The sequence below is a fragment of the Corapipo altera genome, unplaced genomic scaffold, assembly GCF_003945725.1.
Source record: "Corapipo altera isolate COAL_440 unplaced genomic scaffold, ASM394572v1 189, whole genome shotgun sequence".
In the NCBI taxonomy this organism is placed as follows: domain Eukaryota; kingdom Metazoa; phylum Chordata; class Aves; order Passeriformes; family Pipridae; genus Corapipo; species Corapipo altera.
In genome coordinates, this window is record NW_020885064.1 from 105,205 (window position 1) to 117,604 (window position 12,400).

At 66.3% G+C, this 12,400-nt stretch overlaps 2 protein-coding genes across 4 annotated transcripts in view; one reads left to right on the forward strand and one right to left on the reverse strand.

Annotated features, from left to right (window-relative positions):
* The first annotated feature begins 1,432 nt into the window (after positions 1 to 1,432).
* Positions 1,433 to 2,707, forward strand: RHOG (ras homolog family member G). The gene has a single exon (XM_027669043.1). The coding sequence runs from the start codon at positions 1,465 to 1,467 to the stop codon at positions 2,038 to 2,040; it is 576 nt and encodes a 191-aa protein (XP_027524844.1). The 5' UTR covers positions 1,433 to 1,464; the 3' UTR covers positions 2,041 to 2,707.
* A 2,164-nt stretch (positions 2,708 to 4,871) lies between these two features.
* PGAP2 (post-GPI attachment to proteins 2) overlaps positions 4,872 to 12,400 on the reverse strand; it is a 16,169-nt gene continuing 8,640 nt past the window's right edge. For all 3 annotated transcript variants that reach the window (XM_027669037.1, XM_027669035.1, XM_027669036.1), the window contains exons 5-6: positions 6,884 to 6,992; positions 4,872 to 6,290 (exon numbers count right to left, since the gene is read on the reverse strand). In XM_027669037.1, coding sequence (XP_027524838.1) covers positions 6,160 to 6,290; positions 6,884 to 6,992 — 240 coding nt within the window. In that variant the 3' untranslated portion in view covers positions 4,872 to 6,159. The remainder of the gene's footprint in view (positions 6,291 to 6,883; positions 6,993 to 12,400) is intronic.

The following is a 12,400-nucleotide window of genomic DNA, read 5'->3' on the forward strand; positions in this document are numbered from 1 at the left end:
TTCCTCCCAAACCAGAGGCCGAGAGCAGGGGGTTGTTGTGACCCCCCCGGGATCCTGCCGGACAAGCGCCTTCCTGCCGGGGTTGGGGACCCTGCGCCGGCCCTGCCGCTCCCGTTCCCACGCTGAGGGTCAGGGATGCCCCGCCGTGGCAGGGGGTTTGCAGGGGACACTGAGGCCCGGCGGGGTGTCGGTGGCCGGGCAGGGCGGGGGTCACGGCCCAGCCTCGCGCAGGAAGCCGCGTGTCAGGCCAGGAAGAGGAAGAGCGACTTCCCCATCCGAGGGGGCAGGGGCTCGGCCCCATCCCCCCTTCCCTGCCCTGCAGCCCCGGGGGGCTCTGGGGGAGGGGGACCCCCAGCCCGGGGCTCTGGGACTGCAGCTTCTCTGCCCTGGCACTTCTGCTCCCTCCCATGGTGGTGCCACATGAGCCGGGGCTCCCGCCTTCCCACCGGAATCCCTCCAGTGGGCACCAGCTGCCAGTGCCAGACCCCAGTGGGAAAGGGGCTGCCAGCCCCAGGGGTGGGCACCCTCCTGCCCAGCTCTGTGTGGTGTCCCTGCCTCAGCTGGGCTGGGCTCGGCAGCAGGAAGGAGAGCAGGATGCGGCCCTTAATGGGAATTGCAGAGGGAACCTGAGGAAGGGAAATGCGCCGGGATCGGGGATAAACACAGCTGCCGGAGCGGACACCAGCCTCTGCCCCGCCAGGACCCGCCCTGGCCCCACTCGGTGTGGGCAGGACTGGGGCTGGGACACACGGTGATGTCCCACGTGGTGATGTCCCACACAGTGATGTCCCACGTGGTGATGTCCCACGTGGTGATGTCCCACAGGGTGATGTCCCACAGGGTGATGTCCCACACAGTGATGTCCCACGTGGTGATGTCCCACAGGGTGATGTCCCACACAGTGATGTCCCACGTGGTGATGTCCCACAGGGTGATGTCCCACAGGGTGATGTCCCACACAGTGATGTCCCACAGGGTGATGTCCCACACAGTGATGTCCCACGTGGTGATGTCCCACAGGGTTATGTCCCACGTGGTGATGTCCCACACGCTGCCACAGCCCAGCCCTGCCCCTGCTCCCTGCCCGGCCCCTGCTGTCCCGGTCCAGGCCAGGGGCACAGCACAGCACAGGATGCTGCCACAGCCTGGCTGGCACGGACACACCGCCCTGGGGCAGTGTGGTCCCTGTGCACACCAGCCACGGTGGCACAGGTGCTGTCCCGGGGTCAGGGCAGGCGGGTCCCCACTGGGGGGTCTCTGCACACCTTGGGAGCTGCTGGGGGGATGTGCCGGGCCAGGAAGCTCATCTGGGCTGTGGGTTGGAAGGGGAACCAAGGGTGAGCTGAGTGTGACCCCTCTGCCCCCTCTGGCCCTTGGTGGGGGGTGATTGAGCCCCAGCCATCCCTGACCCTCTCCCTCCCCGCAGGCTGCTGAGGGGGACGTGAGGGACGCCAGGACGCCGGGATGCAGAGCATCAAGTGCGTGGTGGTGGGTGACGGGGCGGTGGGGAAGACCTGCCTGCTCATCTGCTACACCACCAACGCCTTCCCCAAGGAGTACATCCCCACCGTGTTCGACAACTACAGCGCCCAGAACACGGTGGACGGCAGGACTATAAACTTAAACCTGTGGGACACGGCCGGCCAGGAGGAGTACGACCGCCTGCGGACGCTTTCCTACCCCCAGACCAACGTCTTCATCATCTGCTTCTCCATCGCCAGCCCGCCCTCCTACGAGAACGTCAAGCACAAGTGGTACCCCGAGGTGTGCCACCACTGCCCCAGCGTGCCCATCCTGCTCGTCGGCACCAAGAAGGATCTGAGGAACAACCCCGAGACCATGAAGCGGCTCAAGGAGCAGAACCAGGCGCCCATCACCACCCAGCAGGGCATCAGCCTCTGCAAGCAGATCCGCGCCGTCAAGTACCTGGAGTGCTCGGCGCTCAACCAGGAGGGCATCAAGGATGTGTTCACCGAGGCCGTGCGGGCCGTGCTCAACCCCGCCCCGGCCAAGCCCAAGAAGCCCTGTGTCCTCTTGTGACGGGCGGGCGAGAGACAATCCTGCCCTGCCCCGGCCCTGCTGCCCCCCCAACACCACGTGCCCCCCGAACACCACGTGCCCCCCAAACACCACGTGCCCCCCGCCCGCCCCGCTGCTCCCCGAGCCTCGGGGGGACCGGGGCCACCAGCCCAAAGCCACCAGCTTTAATAATACAGACCTTGTTTGCACTAACTGGCCGCCTGCCCCAGGGGCACCGGGGCTCCCCCAGCCCTCAGGACCCCCCTGGCCCCACGGGCCCCCCAGCCCTGGCTGTCGGCACTCCTTTGGGTGACGCCTCTCCGGCCCTGGCACGGCAATGCTTCCTGAGAAGGGGGTGCCCGGGGTGGCCGAACCTGCTCCTGCCCTGAGCACCCCACGGGGACCTGCCATCCCCACCCCTGCACCAGCAGGGGCGTGGGGGGACCCCCGGGCCTCTGTGTGCCCACCCCGGAGCATTTCACTGGCACAGCCCCGGCACGGCCCTGTCCTGCTGCAGGGGCAATGCCAGGGGCTCCCGGGGGCTGTGTGGGGTGACCCCCACACTGGGGATGTCCGGCCCTGTGGCGAGCAGAGCTGGTGCAGCCGGAGCAGGGAATTCCTGTGCTGGAGCTCCACAGGGCAGCGGGACTCTCCTGTAACCAGCTGGCCCCCGAGCTGCTTCCGAAATAAAGACCTGCCCGTTTCCCCTGTGTCCTGTGCTCTCCTGTGCTCTCCACCTTCCCCAGGCGTGGGGACACTCCCTGGGGGGACACTGGTGCCCCCGTCCCGAGCTGGGCAGGACCCCTCACCCTGCCAGGCCAAGCTGAGGGTGCTCCTGGTTCCTGCTGGGGGTCTCTGCCCAGAGGGAACCACGGCCGGGGAAGCTTTGGGGTGTCCCTGCCATGGCCAGCCCTGACCGCCTCCATCCCTGTGCCCAGCTGAGCCCTCCCGGGAGGCTTGGGGACATTGCAAGGGACAGGAATGGGACATTGCAGGAGGTGGCCAGGGGGCCATTGCACTGGGTGGGAATGGGGACATGGGATGGGGACGCTGCAGGGGTGGGCACACGAGCAGGGTTCCCTCCCTGGGAGCCCTGGGCCACTCTGGCTCTGGTGCTGCCTCCGGGGCAGCGGGTGAGGGCAGAGCCCCGTGTCCCCACGCCCAGGGGTGTCCTGGGGGTCCCCGGCTCCGGTGGCTGCCGATGGTGGCAGGGAGGGACCGGCGGCATCCCCGGCCGCTCTCAGCCCCTCGCAGCCCCCCCGGCACGTGCTGGCGGGCGGCCGGATCCGGGGGGGCTGGCAGGGCCCCAGTGCCGGGACACGGGCCCCTTGTCCGGCCCCGGGGCCTTCCTGCAGGAAGGGCAGAGACCCGGAGTCCGCCACAAGCCGCCTTTGTTCCCTGCTCCGCTTCCCGGCCGGAGCCGCGGCTGCCGGGGGCCGGCGTGGGCGAGGGAGCCGCAGGCGGGGGGGCTCCGGCCACGGCCCCTCCCATGGCCCCGCCTGGGGCAGCCCCGGGGCCGGGGCAAAGCCCCTCCGGACCCCCACCCTGGGGAAACCCACGGCGAGGGGACACGGCCCCAGCCCGGCCCCGGGGGCTGCACAACAGCGGGCTGGGGGGTCCCGGCTGCACCAAATCCGCGGGGATCAAACCAAATGTCCTGCTCCCACTGCGGGGACCCCCACGGCCACGTCCTGCTCCCACTGCGGGGATCCCCAGGGTCACATCCTGCTCCCACTGTAGGGTGTCCCCAGGGCCACATCCTGCTCCCACTGTAGGGTGTCCCCAGGGCCACATCCTGCTCCCACTCTAGGATGTCCCCAGGGCCGTGTCCTCTCCCACTGTAGGGTGCCCCCAGGGTCGTGTCCCGCTCCCACTGTGGGGTGTCCTCAGGGCCACATCCTGCTCCCACTGTAGGGTGTCCCCAGGGCCGTGTCCCGCTCCCACTGTGGGGTGTCCCCAGGGCCGTGTCCTCTCCCACTGTAGGGTGTCCCCAGGGCCGTGTCCTCTCCCACTGTGGGGTGTCCCCAGGGCCGTGTCCTGCTCTCCGCGGTGCCGCCCCGGTGGGTTCCAGGGCAGAAGCGGATGCTGGGACGAGGTGGGGACCGTGGGATGCCGCGAGTGGGACACAGCCCTGCCCCGGCACGGCGGGATGAGCTCATGGCCGGTCCCCTCCCAGCTGCTCCCGGCGCGGCCCCAGCGAGGGCAGGGCCCCAGCACGGCCGGGGCAGGGAGAACCGAGCCCCCGGCAGCTTCCCAGACCGGACCCCGGCAGTGCCATCCCAGCCCTCCTGGTTCCAGGTCCCGCCCCGGGGCTGTGCCGGCCCCCAGACCCGCAGCATCCATAGGATGTGCAGGATCCGCAGCATCCACAGGATCTGCAGGATCCGCAGCCAAGCCAGCGGCTCTCGGGGCTGGGCGGGGAGCGGCCGCCAGCTGCGGGGTGGGCTCAGCCCGGGAGTCCCACACCTCCAGCCCGGATCCTGGCTGGCTCCCAGCCTGGCTGAGCCTTCCCTGGCGTCATCCAGCACCCCGGAGCCATGTCCCACATCCCAGCCCCAGCCCAGCCAGGGGCCGGAATCCACACCCCAGCGATCACATCCTGCATCCAGGATTCGCATTCCAGCTTCAACACCCGGGATCCACATCCCACATCCCAGCCCCAACCCCAGGGATTTACATCCCACACCCCAGCTTCAACATCTGGGATCCACATCCCACATCCCAGTCCCAGTTCCCAGGGTCCATGTCCTGCATCCCACTCCAGCTCCCACCCTGGCCTGGGGTCCTGGGACGGGCTGGGATGTGCTGGCCGTGCCGCTGGGAGCGGTGTGGATGTGGAGTTTGCCGAGAGCTCACAAAAATACTCAGTGCTTTATTTCCACCCAAAGCCACGGTGCTGACGGGGCAGCACGTCACACGCATGCAGGGACACGGAGGGGGCCATGGATGGGCCCATGGATGGGGCCATGGATGGGCCCATGGATGGGGCCATGGGTGGGGACACCAACGACGCACACAGGGCAGCACCCAGAGCCAGCCTGACCCCAGCTCAGCCAGGGCCCCACAGCTCCTGCTGGAGGAGGCTCAGCCCAGCCCTGGGAGCGCAGGGATGAGCATGAGGACATCCCAGGGGACTCTTGGTGGGGAAGGGCAGGGAGGGACCCACGCCGGCCCTTCCTGGCCGGGTGTGGGGTGGGATGAGCCCTGACAAGCGCAGAGCTCCCCAAAAACACGTCAGCTCCAGGTGCCACTTCCAGCAGCGCTGCCAGGAGGAGCCTGGGGATGCTGCCAGTCCCCAGCTCCCACCCTGCTGTGCCCACAGTGCTCTTGCAGCCAGAGCTCACACACAGGGGACACTGCTGCACCCCAGCAGTTCCCAGCTCCAGCCCCACAGCACAGGGAAATCCACGTGGATATCAGAGCAGGGACCTCCAGCACCAGCCCCCCCGCCCTTCCTCCCCAAACTGGGCTGGAACTGGGGCACAGCCCCCCTGGGAGCAGCCTGTGCTGCTGGGGGGGTTTCTGGGAAAGGCAGGAAGGAGAGTGTGGGTGCTCCCACAGCTGTCATGCCCTGGGTGCTCCTGCCCCACTCCCTGCAGGCCATGCACGGGCCGGCACCTCCCCGCTCCCCTCCCGGGAACTCAGGCACAGATGGGCCAGGATCCTGCCCCAGTCCCATGGGAGAGCCAGCCCAGAGCCAGCCCAAAAGGCCACCAGCCCTTTCTGAGGGTTTGTCCCCGGACCTCCAGCCTGGGGGAGGAACCACGAGACCCCCCAGGCCAAGCAGGGCAGGGCCAGCCCCCTATGCCCCAATGCCAGGAGCAGAATCCTGCTCTGCCTGGAGCATCCTCCAAAGAAACAGGCAGCAGGTCCCTGTCCCTGCTCTGTCCTGCCCTCCCACAGCTGGCAGGGAGCCAGAGCAGGGGGTCCCTGGGGAGAGCCCCCAGCTCCACCGTACGAGGGCTGCAGGCACAGCCAGGGACCACGTACAGACACTCGGGGGACCTGGGAGGATCCCTGAGGGCCCAGGATCCCGGGAAGATCCTTGCAGCAGCTCCACAGCAAACACCCTGCCCTGGCAGGAGAGGGAAGGGGCTCCCTGCCTCCCCCAGGAAGAGCAGCCCCCAGCAGCGGGGCTGGCTAGAAGTGCTTGTCCTCCAGCAGTGAGCTCACCACCAGCTCCTTGTTGCCGAAGTCCCAGAAGGCAGTCATGTGGAAGGCCATGTTGGAGAGGACAACCAGGTACTCCAGGAAGGCGAAGACGGTGTACACTGCAGGAGGGAACACAGCAGGTGAGGGCAACACACGGCTGGATCTGCCCCCAGAGCTGGGGGGTCTGGAGGGCACCTCCCCGGGACGGGAGGGCACGGGCTGGGGGCTTGAGCCCACGGGAGGAGAAGGGCAGGCAGACACCAGCCCTCCCAGAGGAGCCCCCCTCGGCTGGGATTTGGAAAGTGAGGCATCACGTTAGGAGGGCACTGGACACCAGGAATAAGTGTGAGGAATTAGGAGGACTAGTGCCACGGTCCAGTCGATATGGTGGTGATCAGTCACAGGTTGGACTTGATGATCTCAGAGGTCTTTTCCAACCTAATTGATTCTGTGACTGAATTTTTGGACATCAGGACAAACTTCTTTACTGAAAGGGTGATTAAACTTTGGCAGGGGCTGCCCAGGGAGGTTTGGAGTGCCCAGCCCTGGAGGTGTCCCAGGAAGGCCTGGCCATGGCACTCAGTGCTCTGGGCTGGGGGACAAGGTGGGGATGGGGCACAGGGGGGTTCCATGGGCTGGGAGGGCTTTTCCAACCTCAGTGATGCTGTGATCCCCCAGCCCCCCCTGCACACCCCCCTGCCCATGCCCGCACCTCCGGGGCCGCAGTACCAGTTGTGGTGGAAATACACACACACGGCGAACGTGAAGGTGATGAAGGTGAAGAAGAAGAGCAGCTGCTTCCACTTGTACGACTTGCGCTCCTGGAAGAGACCCAGAGCTGGGTCAGTGCCCTGTCCCTGCCAGGACCCTCAGCCCTGCACACGATGGAGATGCCAGAGCAGCCACCCCCATCTCCATCCCCATCCCCATCCCCATCCCCATCTCCATCCCCATCTCCATTCCCATCCCCATCCCCATCTCCACTCCCATCCCCATCCCCATCTCCACTCCCATCCCCATCTCCACTCCCATCTCCACTCCCATCCCCACCCCCATCTCCACTCCCATCCCCATCCCAGGGAAGCTCTGCCCTGGCCCCACACAGTCCTGGGGGGTCTCTCTGCCCCCCCCAGTGAGGCCCAGGGCTGCCCTGTGGCTTTGGCAGGGCTGTGCCCTGGGGCACAGGGGGGGATCACAGAACAAGAGGAGCCATGGGGGCCCCAGCAGATGTGGGGTGCCCGTGGGCAGGAGCCCCCAGCAGTGCTGGGGTGCCTGGGGGGCTCCCCAGGACCTGCCAACGGCTCTACCCGCCGGCAGCCCCTGCGGCTGCAGGTGGCCCCGGCTCCCCAGGCAAGCGGAATTCAGTGGGGGCTGCACCCCCTCACCCACAACTGCACCAGGGAGGAGGAAACCACATGAAGGGGAGGCAGCTGGGGCGGCAGAGGTGCTGCCTGACCTGCCCTGGCACCGGAGGGGCCCCATCCTGCCCCCCAGCACCGCCTCTGACAGGCAGGGCAGAGCACAGGGATGCTGCCAGCACCCCACACCCCAGCACCCCACACCCCAGTACCTCACACCCCAGCACCCCACACCCCAGCCTGCTGCTTCTGTGCCAGCAGAGTTCAGCCCTCCACAAGGGGGGCAGCCCGGGGGCCAGGCCTGTCCCCCACAACACTGTCCCCCAACCCACTGTCTACCACCCCCAAAGCCCCTGGGAGCCCTGGGCTCCAGCCCCCCTTCCCCTCTTTCTCCCAAGACACTGAGGGTCACAGTTAAGGAAACACATAGCCCTGGGGTGTGCAGGGAGCCCTGGAGCACAGGAACCATGGTTGGACCCCATGGAGGAGGCAGGGGAGCCCTGGGACAGGGGGAATGCAAGGGGGTCTCAGCCCCACATGGTGGATTGGGGATGCCATGGACAGCCAGGGCTGTCACGGGTGGGAGGGGAATTTCCCCCTCCTCTGACGCTTCAAGTGAGACAGAAATTCCATTTTGAGGGAGTGCTGAGAGCAAGGAAAATTTAAATTGCCCCATCAGAGTTTCCATCACCCCCGGAACGCGTGCTGGGGGCTCAGCCCGGGAGGAAAACCCAGAGAGGAAGGACGGGCTCTCTCCCATGTGGGGACACGCTGGTGACGCCACCTCCACCCCGAGGGGCCCGGCAGGTCCTTCCTGCTGGGATGGAGGAGGGTCCTGTCCCAGCAGCTCCTGGAACACTGTGACCAGTGAGGGTGTGGGGTGGGACGGGCAGCAGTGCCAGTCAGGGGTGATGCACCCCAAGCAGCCGGGCTGAGGGCAGGTTTCACTCCGGAAACGTGGCTCACAAACAGCCCTGTTTGCACCTCGGTCCCACGGCAGCACAAACGGCTGAGAGCTCCCAGCACAGGCCCTGCCCGGGGCTGCACCCCCACAGCACCCCCACAGCACCCCCACAGCCGCCACGGGGCTCCAGGGACCTGGCAGCCAAAGCCTGGGGGCAGCTGAACCTCCTGGGATCATGGAATGCTTTGGGTTGGGAGGGACCTTAAAGCCCATCCAGTGCCACCCCTGCCATGGGCAGGGACACCTTCCACCAGCCCAGGTTGCTCCAAGCCCCGTCCAACCTGGCCTTGGACACTTCCAGGGATCCAGGGGCAGCCACAGCTTCTCTGCCCAACCTGGGCCAGGGCCTCCCCACCCTCCCAGCCAGGAATTCCTTCCCAATATCCCACCTAGCCCTGCCCTCCTTCAGCTTAAGGCCGTTCCCCTGTGCTCTGTCCCTCCAGGCCCTTGTAAACAGTCTCTCTCCCTCTTTCTTGTGGGCTCCCTTCAGGTACTGGAGGAAGGTCACAATTAGGGCACTCCAACACCTCTCTTCTCCGAGCAGTGGGCAGCTCCTCTCCATCCAGCAGCTCCTGGAGAAGGCCTGTTCCTACCTCCTCCTCCTGCAGCTGGGAGGTGGTAACACTCCAGCTCCCACATCCCCCCGTGGTCCCCTCGCTGTGCTCGGTGTCCTGCCCGAGCTCCTCCAGGGACCTTCCCCGAGGTGCCACATTTCAAGCCAGCGGGTTCTGAGAAACCTCTGCCCACCGTGGGCATCTGTCTCATCATGTGCCACCTCCCAGCCCCCCCTCCTGCCCCTGGGGACCCTGCTGGTGTGACCCCCCGGGGCACTGGGTTGAGCATTAGCGATTAACACCTAATTATCCACGGGATAATCCTCGGCCCAGACTGGGAGAGGGGAAGCACAGAGGGCACTCAGAGGTGCAGGGTCGGGGTGCTGAGGTGAGCCCGGGGTGGTCCCTCCTGTGGGGACACCTCGGGGTCCCGCAGCAGGAGCAGGGGCAGGAGCCCCCAGGTCGGTGCCCTGGAGAGGAGCTGGCAGCTCCAAGCAGCCTGGCAGGAGCCCCACACCTCCACATTCCAGCTGCCTGGGAGGAAAGGGGGATAAGAAACCCCCGAGGAAGGGTGCTCCAAGCTGAGCTGGCACCAGGTTCCCCCCGTGCCCTGTCTGGGGCTGGCACAGCTGCAGTGCCAACCCCGGCTTCGCAATTTCCTCCTGGCATGACAGACCAGGGCACCCGTGTCCCCTGCCAGCCCCCCTGCTTTCACCACCCCCAGCTCTCATAGCTGGACGTGTGTCTGGCCCAGAAAACCACAGGGAAATTCTATTTAGTGCCCAGCTGGGAGCTGAGGCACATTCCCCAGGGAATACAAAGGAGAGTCAGGAGCAGGAGACTGGACAATGAGGGAGAGGGGAGAGCAGCTGCACCCACTCAGTCTGGGGGACAGCCTGGGGCACTGCCCCGATCCCACAGGAGGAGGGGTGGCTGCTGGGAGCCACCATTCTCCAGGGCCTCTGCAGAGGAAGATTCACTCCCCAGTTCCTGACGGGGATAGGGGTGACAAAGGGACATTAACTCAGAAGGCAGCAGCTCGCTCTCCAGAGGGTTCTGGGTGCCTGCAGGAAGCCTGAGGCCAGAGTGTGCAGTGGTAGAGCTCAGATATTTATAGAGGGCTGTTCTGAGCCGTGTCAGCGCTCTGGGGGCCGGGTGAGACCATGCGTGGTCAACGCGGTGCCTGCGGGCCCTGCTCGTGCTCCTGCCCCGGCACCGAGGGCTGGGGGGACACAGGTGTGAGCCCAGAGCCTGCCCTGCACAGCTGCAGGGCTGTTCCAGAGCTGCAGGGCTGTTCCAGAGCTGCAGGGCTGTTCCAGAACTGCAGCCCAGGGCTGGGCTCAGCTCGCCTGCCCTGCGGGGTGGGGGGACAGGAGGAGCCCAGGATGCTGCGGGACAGAGCCAGGGGAGGGGGCACAGCAGGGCCCAGCTGCACTGGCCACACACTGGGTTGGGAGGGACTTAAAGCCCATCCAGTGCCACCCCTGCCATGGGCAGGGACACCTTCCACCAGCCCAGGGTGCTCCAAGCCCTGTCCAGCTTGTCCTGGGACACTTCCAGGGATCCAGGGGCAGCCACAGCTTCTCTGGGCAACCTGGGCCAGGGCCTCCCCACCCTCCCAGCCAGGAATTCCTTCCCAATATCCCATCTATCCCTGCCCTTTGGCAGTGGGAAGCCATTCCCTGTGTCCTGTCCCTCCATCCCTTGTCCCCAGTCCCTCTCCAGCTCTCCTGGAGCCCCTTTAGGCCCTGCAAGGGGCTCTCAGGTCTCCCTGGAGCCTTCCCTTCTCCAGGTGAACCCCCCCAGCTCTCCCAGCCTGGCTCCAGAGCAGAGGGGCTCCAGCCCTGGGAGCAGCTCCATGGCCTCCTCTGCTGGGTGTGAGCCAGCCAGCCCCGTGGCCACCACACACCCCACGGTGTCTGCACTGGTGCCACCAGCCCTGGGCCGGGGAGGAAATGTGTCTGCAAACAAGAAGTGAAACTGCTCTGCTCTGCTGTCCTGCTCAGGCTGCAGGGCCGGGGGAAGGAGGGTTTAAGGGTGATCAGCTGGCCCGGAACAGCAGAGCTGCCAGGCAGGGCGGGCACTGCCACACCACAGCCGACCCCAAGGACAGGGGGCTGTGATCAGCCACAGCTGGAGGCTCCCCAGGCTCCATTCCTCTTCTCCCCGGGAGCTCCCTCCTCTGCTCTGCCCCTTCCCCTCGTCCTCTCTCCTGCTTTCTCTCTTCTCCCCTCCTGCAGAGCTGTATTTTCCTCTCCCTCCCCATGTGCCCCCTGTAACTGGAAGCCGCCGGTACTTCCCCATCAGGAGCCGGTTCCTCCCCCCTTCCTGCCCTGGCACAACTGCAGTTGCAACACGAGCCCCGACGGACGAGCAGCTTTTGCAAGACAAATTCCTGTTCCTCACGGCCAATTCCCGTCCCTCACATACTGAAACCCTGACAGTCCTGGGGAGCTGCGCCCTCTCAGACAGGGTTAAAAGCAGTGCCAGACTCGGGGCTGGCTGGGACACAGACCCCCTGCTCCCTCCTCCACACGGATCCAGCTTTCCAGCTCTTCACATGGAGCTTGCCCTGGACACGGTCCCAGGTTTGGCCCAGGAGTCCGTGGGGACTCTCGGTGGCTTCCTCTGCTGAAGGACAGGACACTGCAGGACCGGAGCTGTCCCCTCCCTGTCCCCTCCTGTCCCTCCGGGGCTGGGGGCAGCAAAGGTGAACAAAAAGTCCCCACAAGGGACACAAACGGCGGCAGAATCTGTCCCCAGGGTGCTGTGACCCACACGGAGGGATCACCTGTGCCCTGGCCTAAAGCAGCCCCACGAACCTCAGCCCAGGGAGCTCAGCTGGCACTGCCCAGCCTGTCCCTGCTCCCCGAGCCCGGCGGTGACACTCGGATCAGGGAGGAGGATGTGGCACCTCCTGTGGCCCTGCTGTCCCTCCCTGCCGAGTGAAGGCAGCCACGGGGGTCACAGGAGCTGGGCGAAGTCCACTGGGGGCCACCAGCCATGGGCTTGGAGCCCGAGGAACCCAGACAGCGAGTGGGACAAGCTCCAGGAGAGCCTGGTCGGGCTGCAGGATCCATGGGAGTGATTCCCAGCAGGAGCCCAACTCAGTCACGGGACAGGGTAGATCTGCAGAGTGACAGTAAGTGCCCTTGACCAAGAGTGCTGGACGTGCTTCACCCTGACACATCCAGCGTGGGAGCTGTGTCACCCCACAGCACCTCCCCCTTCCTCCTCCTCCTCGGAGCTCCCCCCTCACCCTCGTGCCCCAGACAACAGCTCCATCCCGTGGCCCTGCACGGGGCTGGCACAGGGACACTGCTCCACCCTGTGCTGGCACAGGGACACTGCTC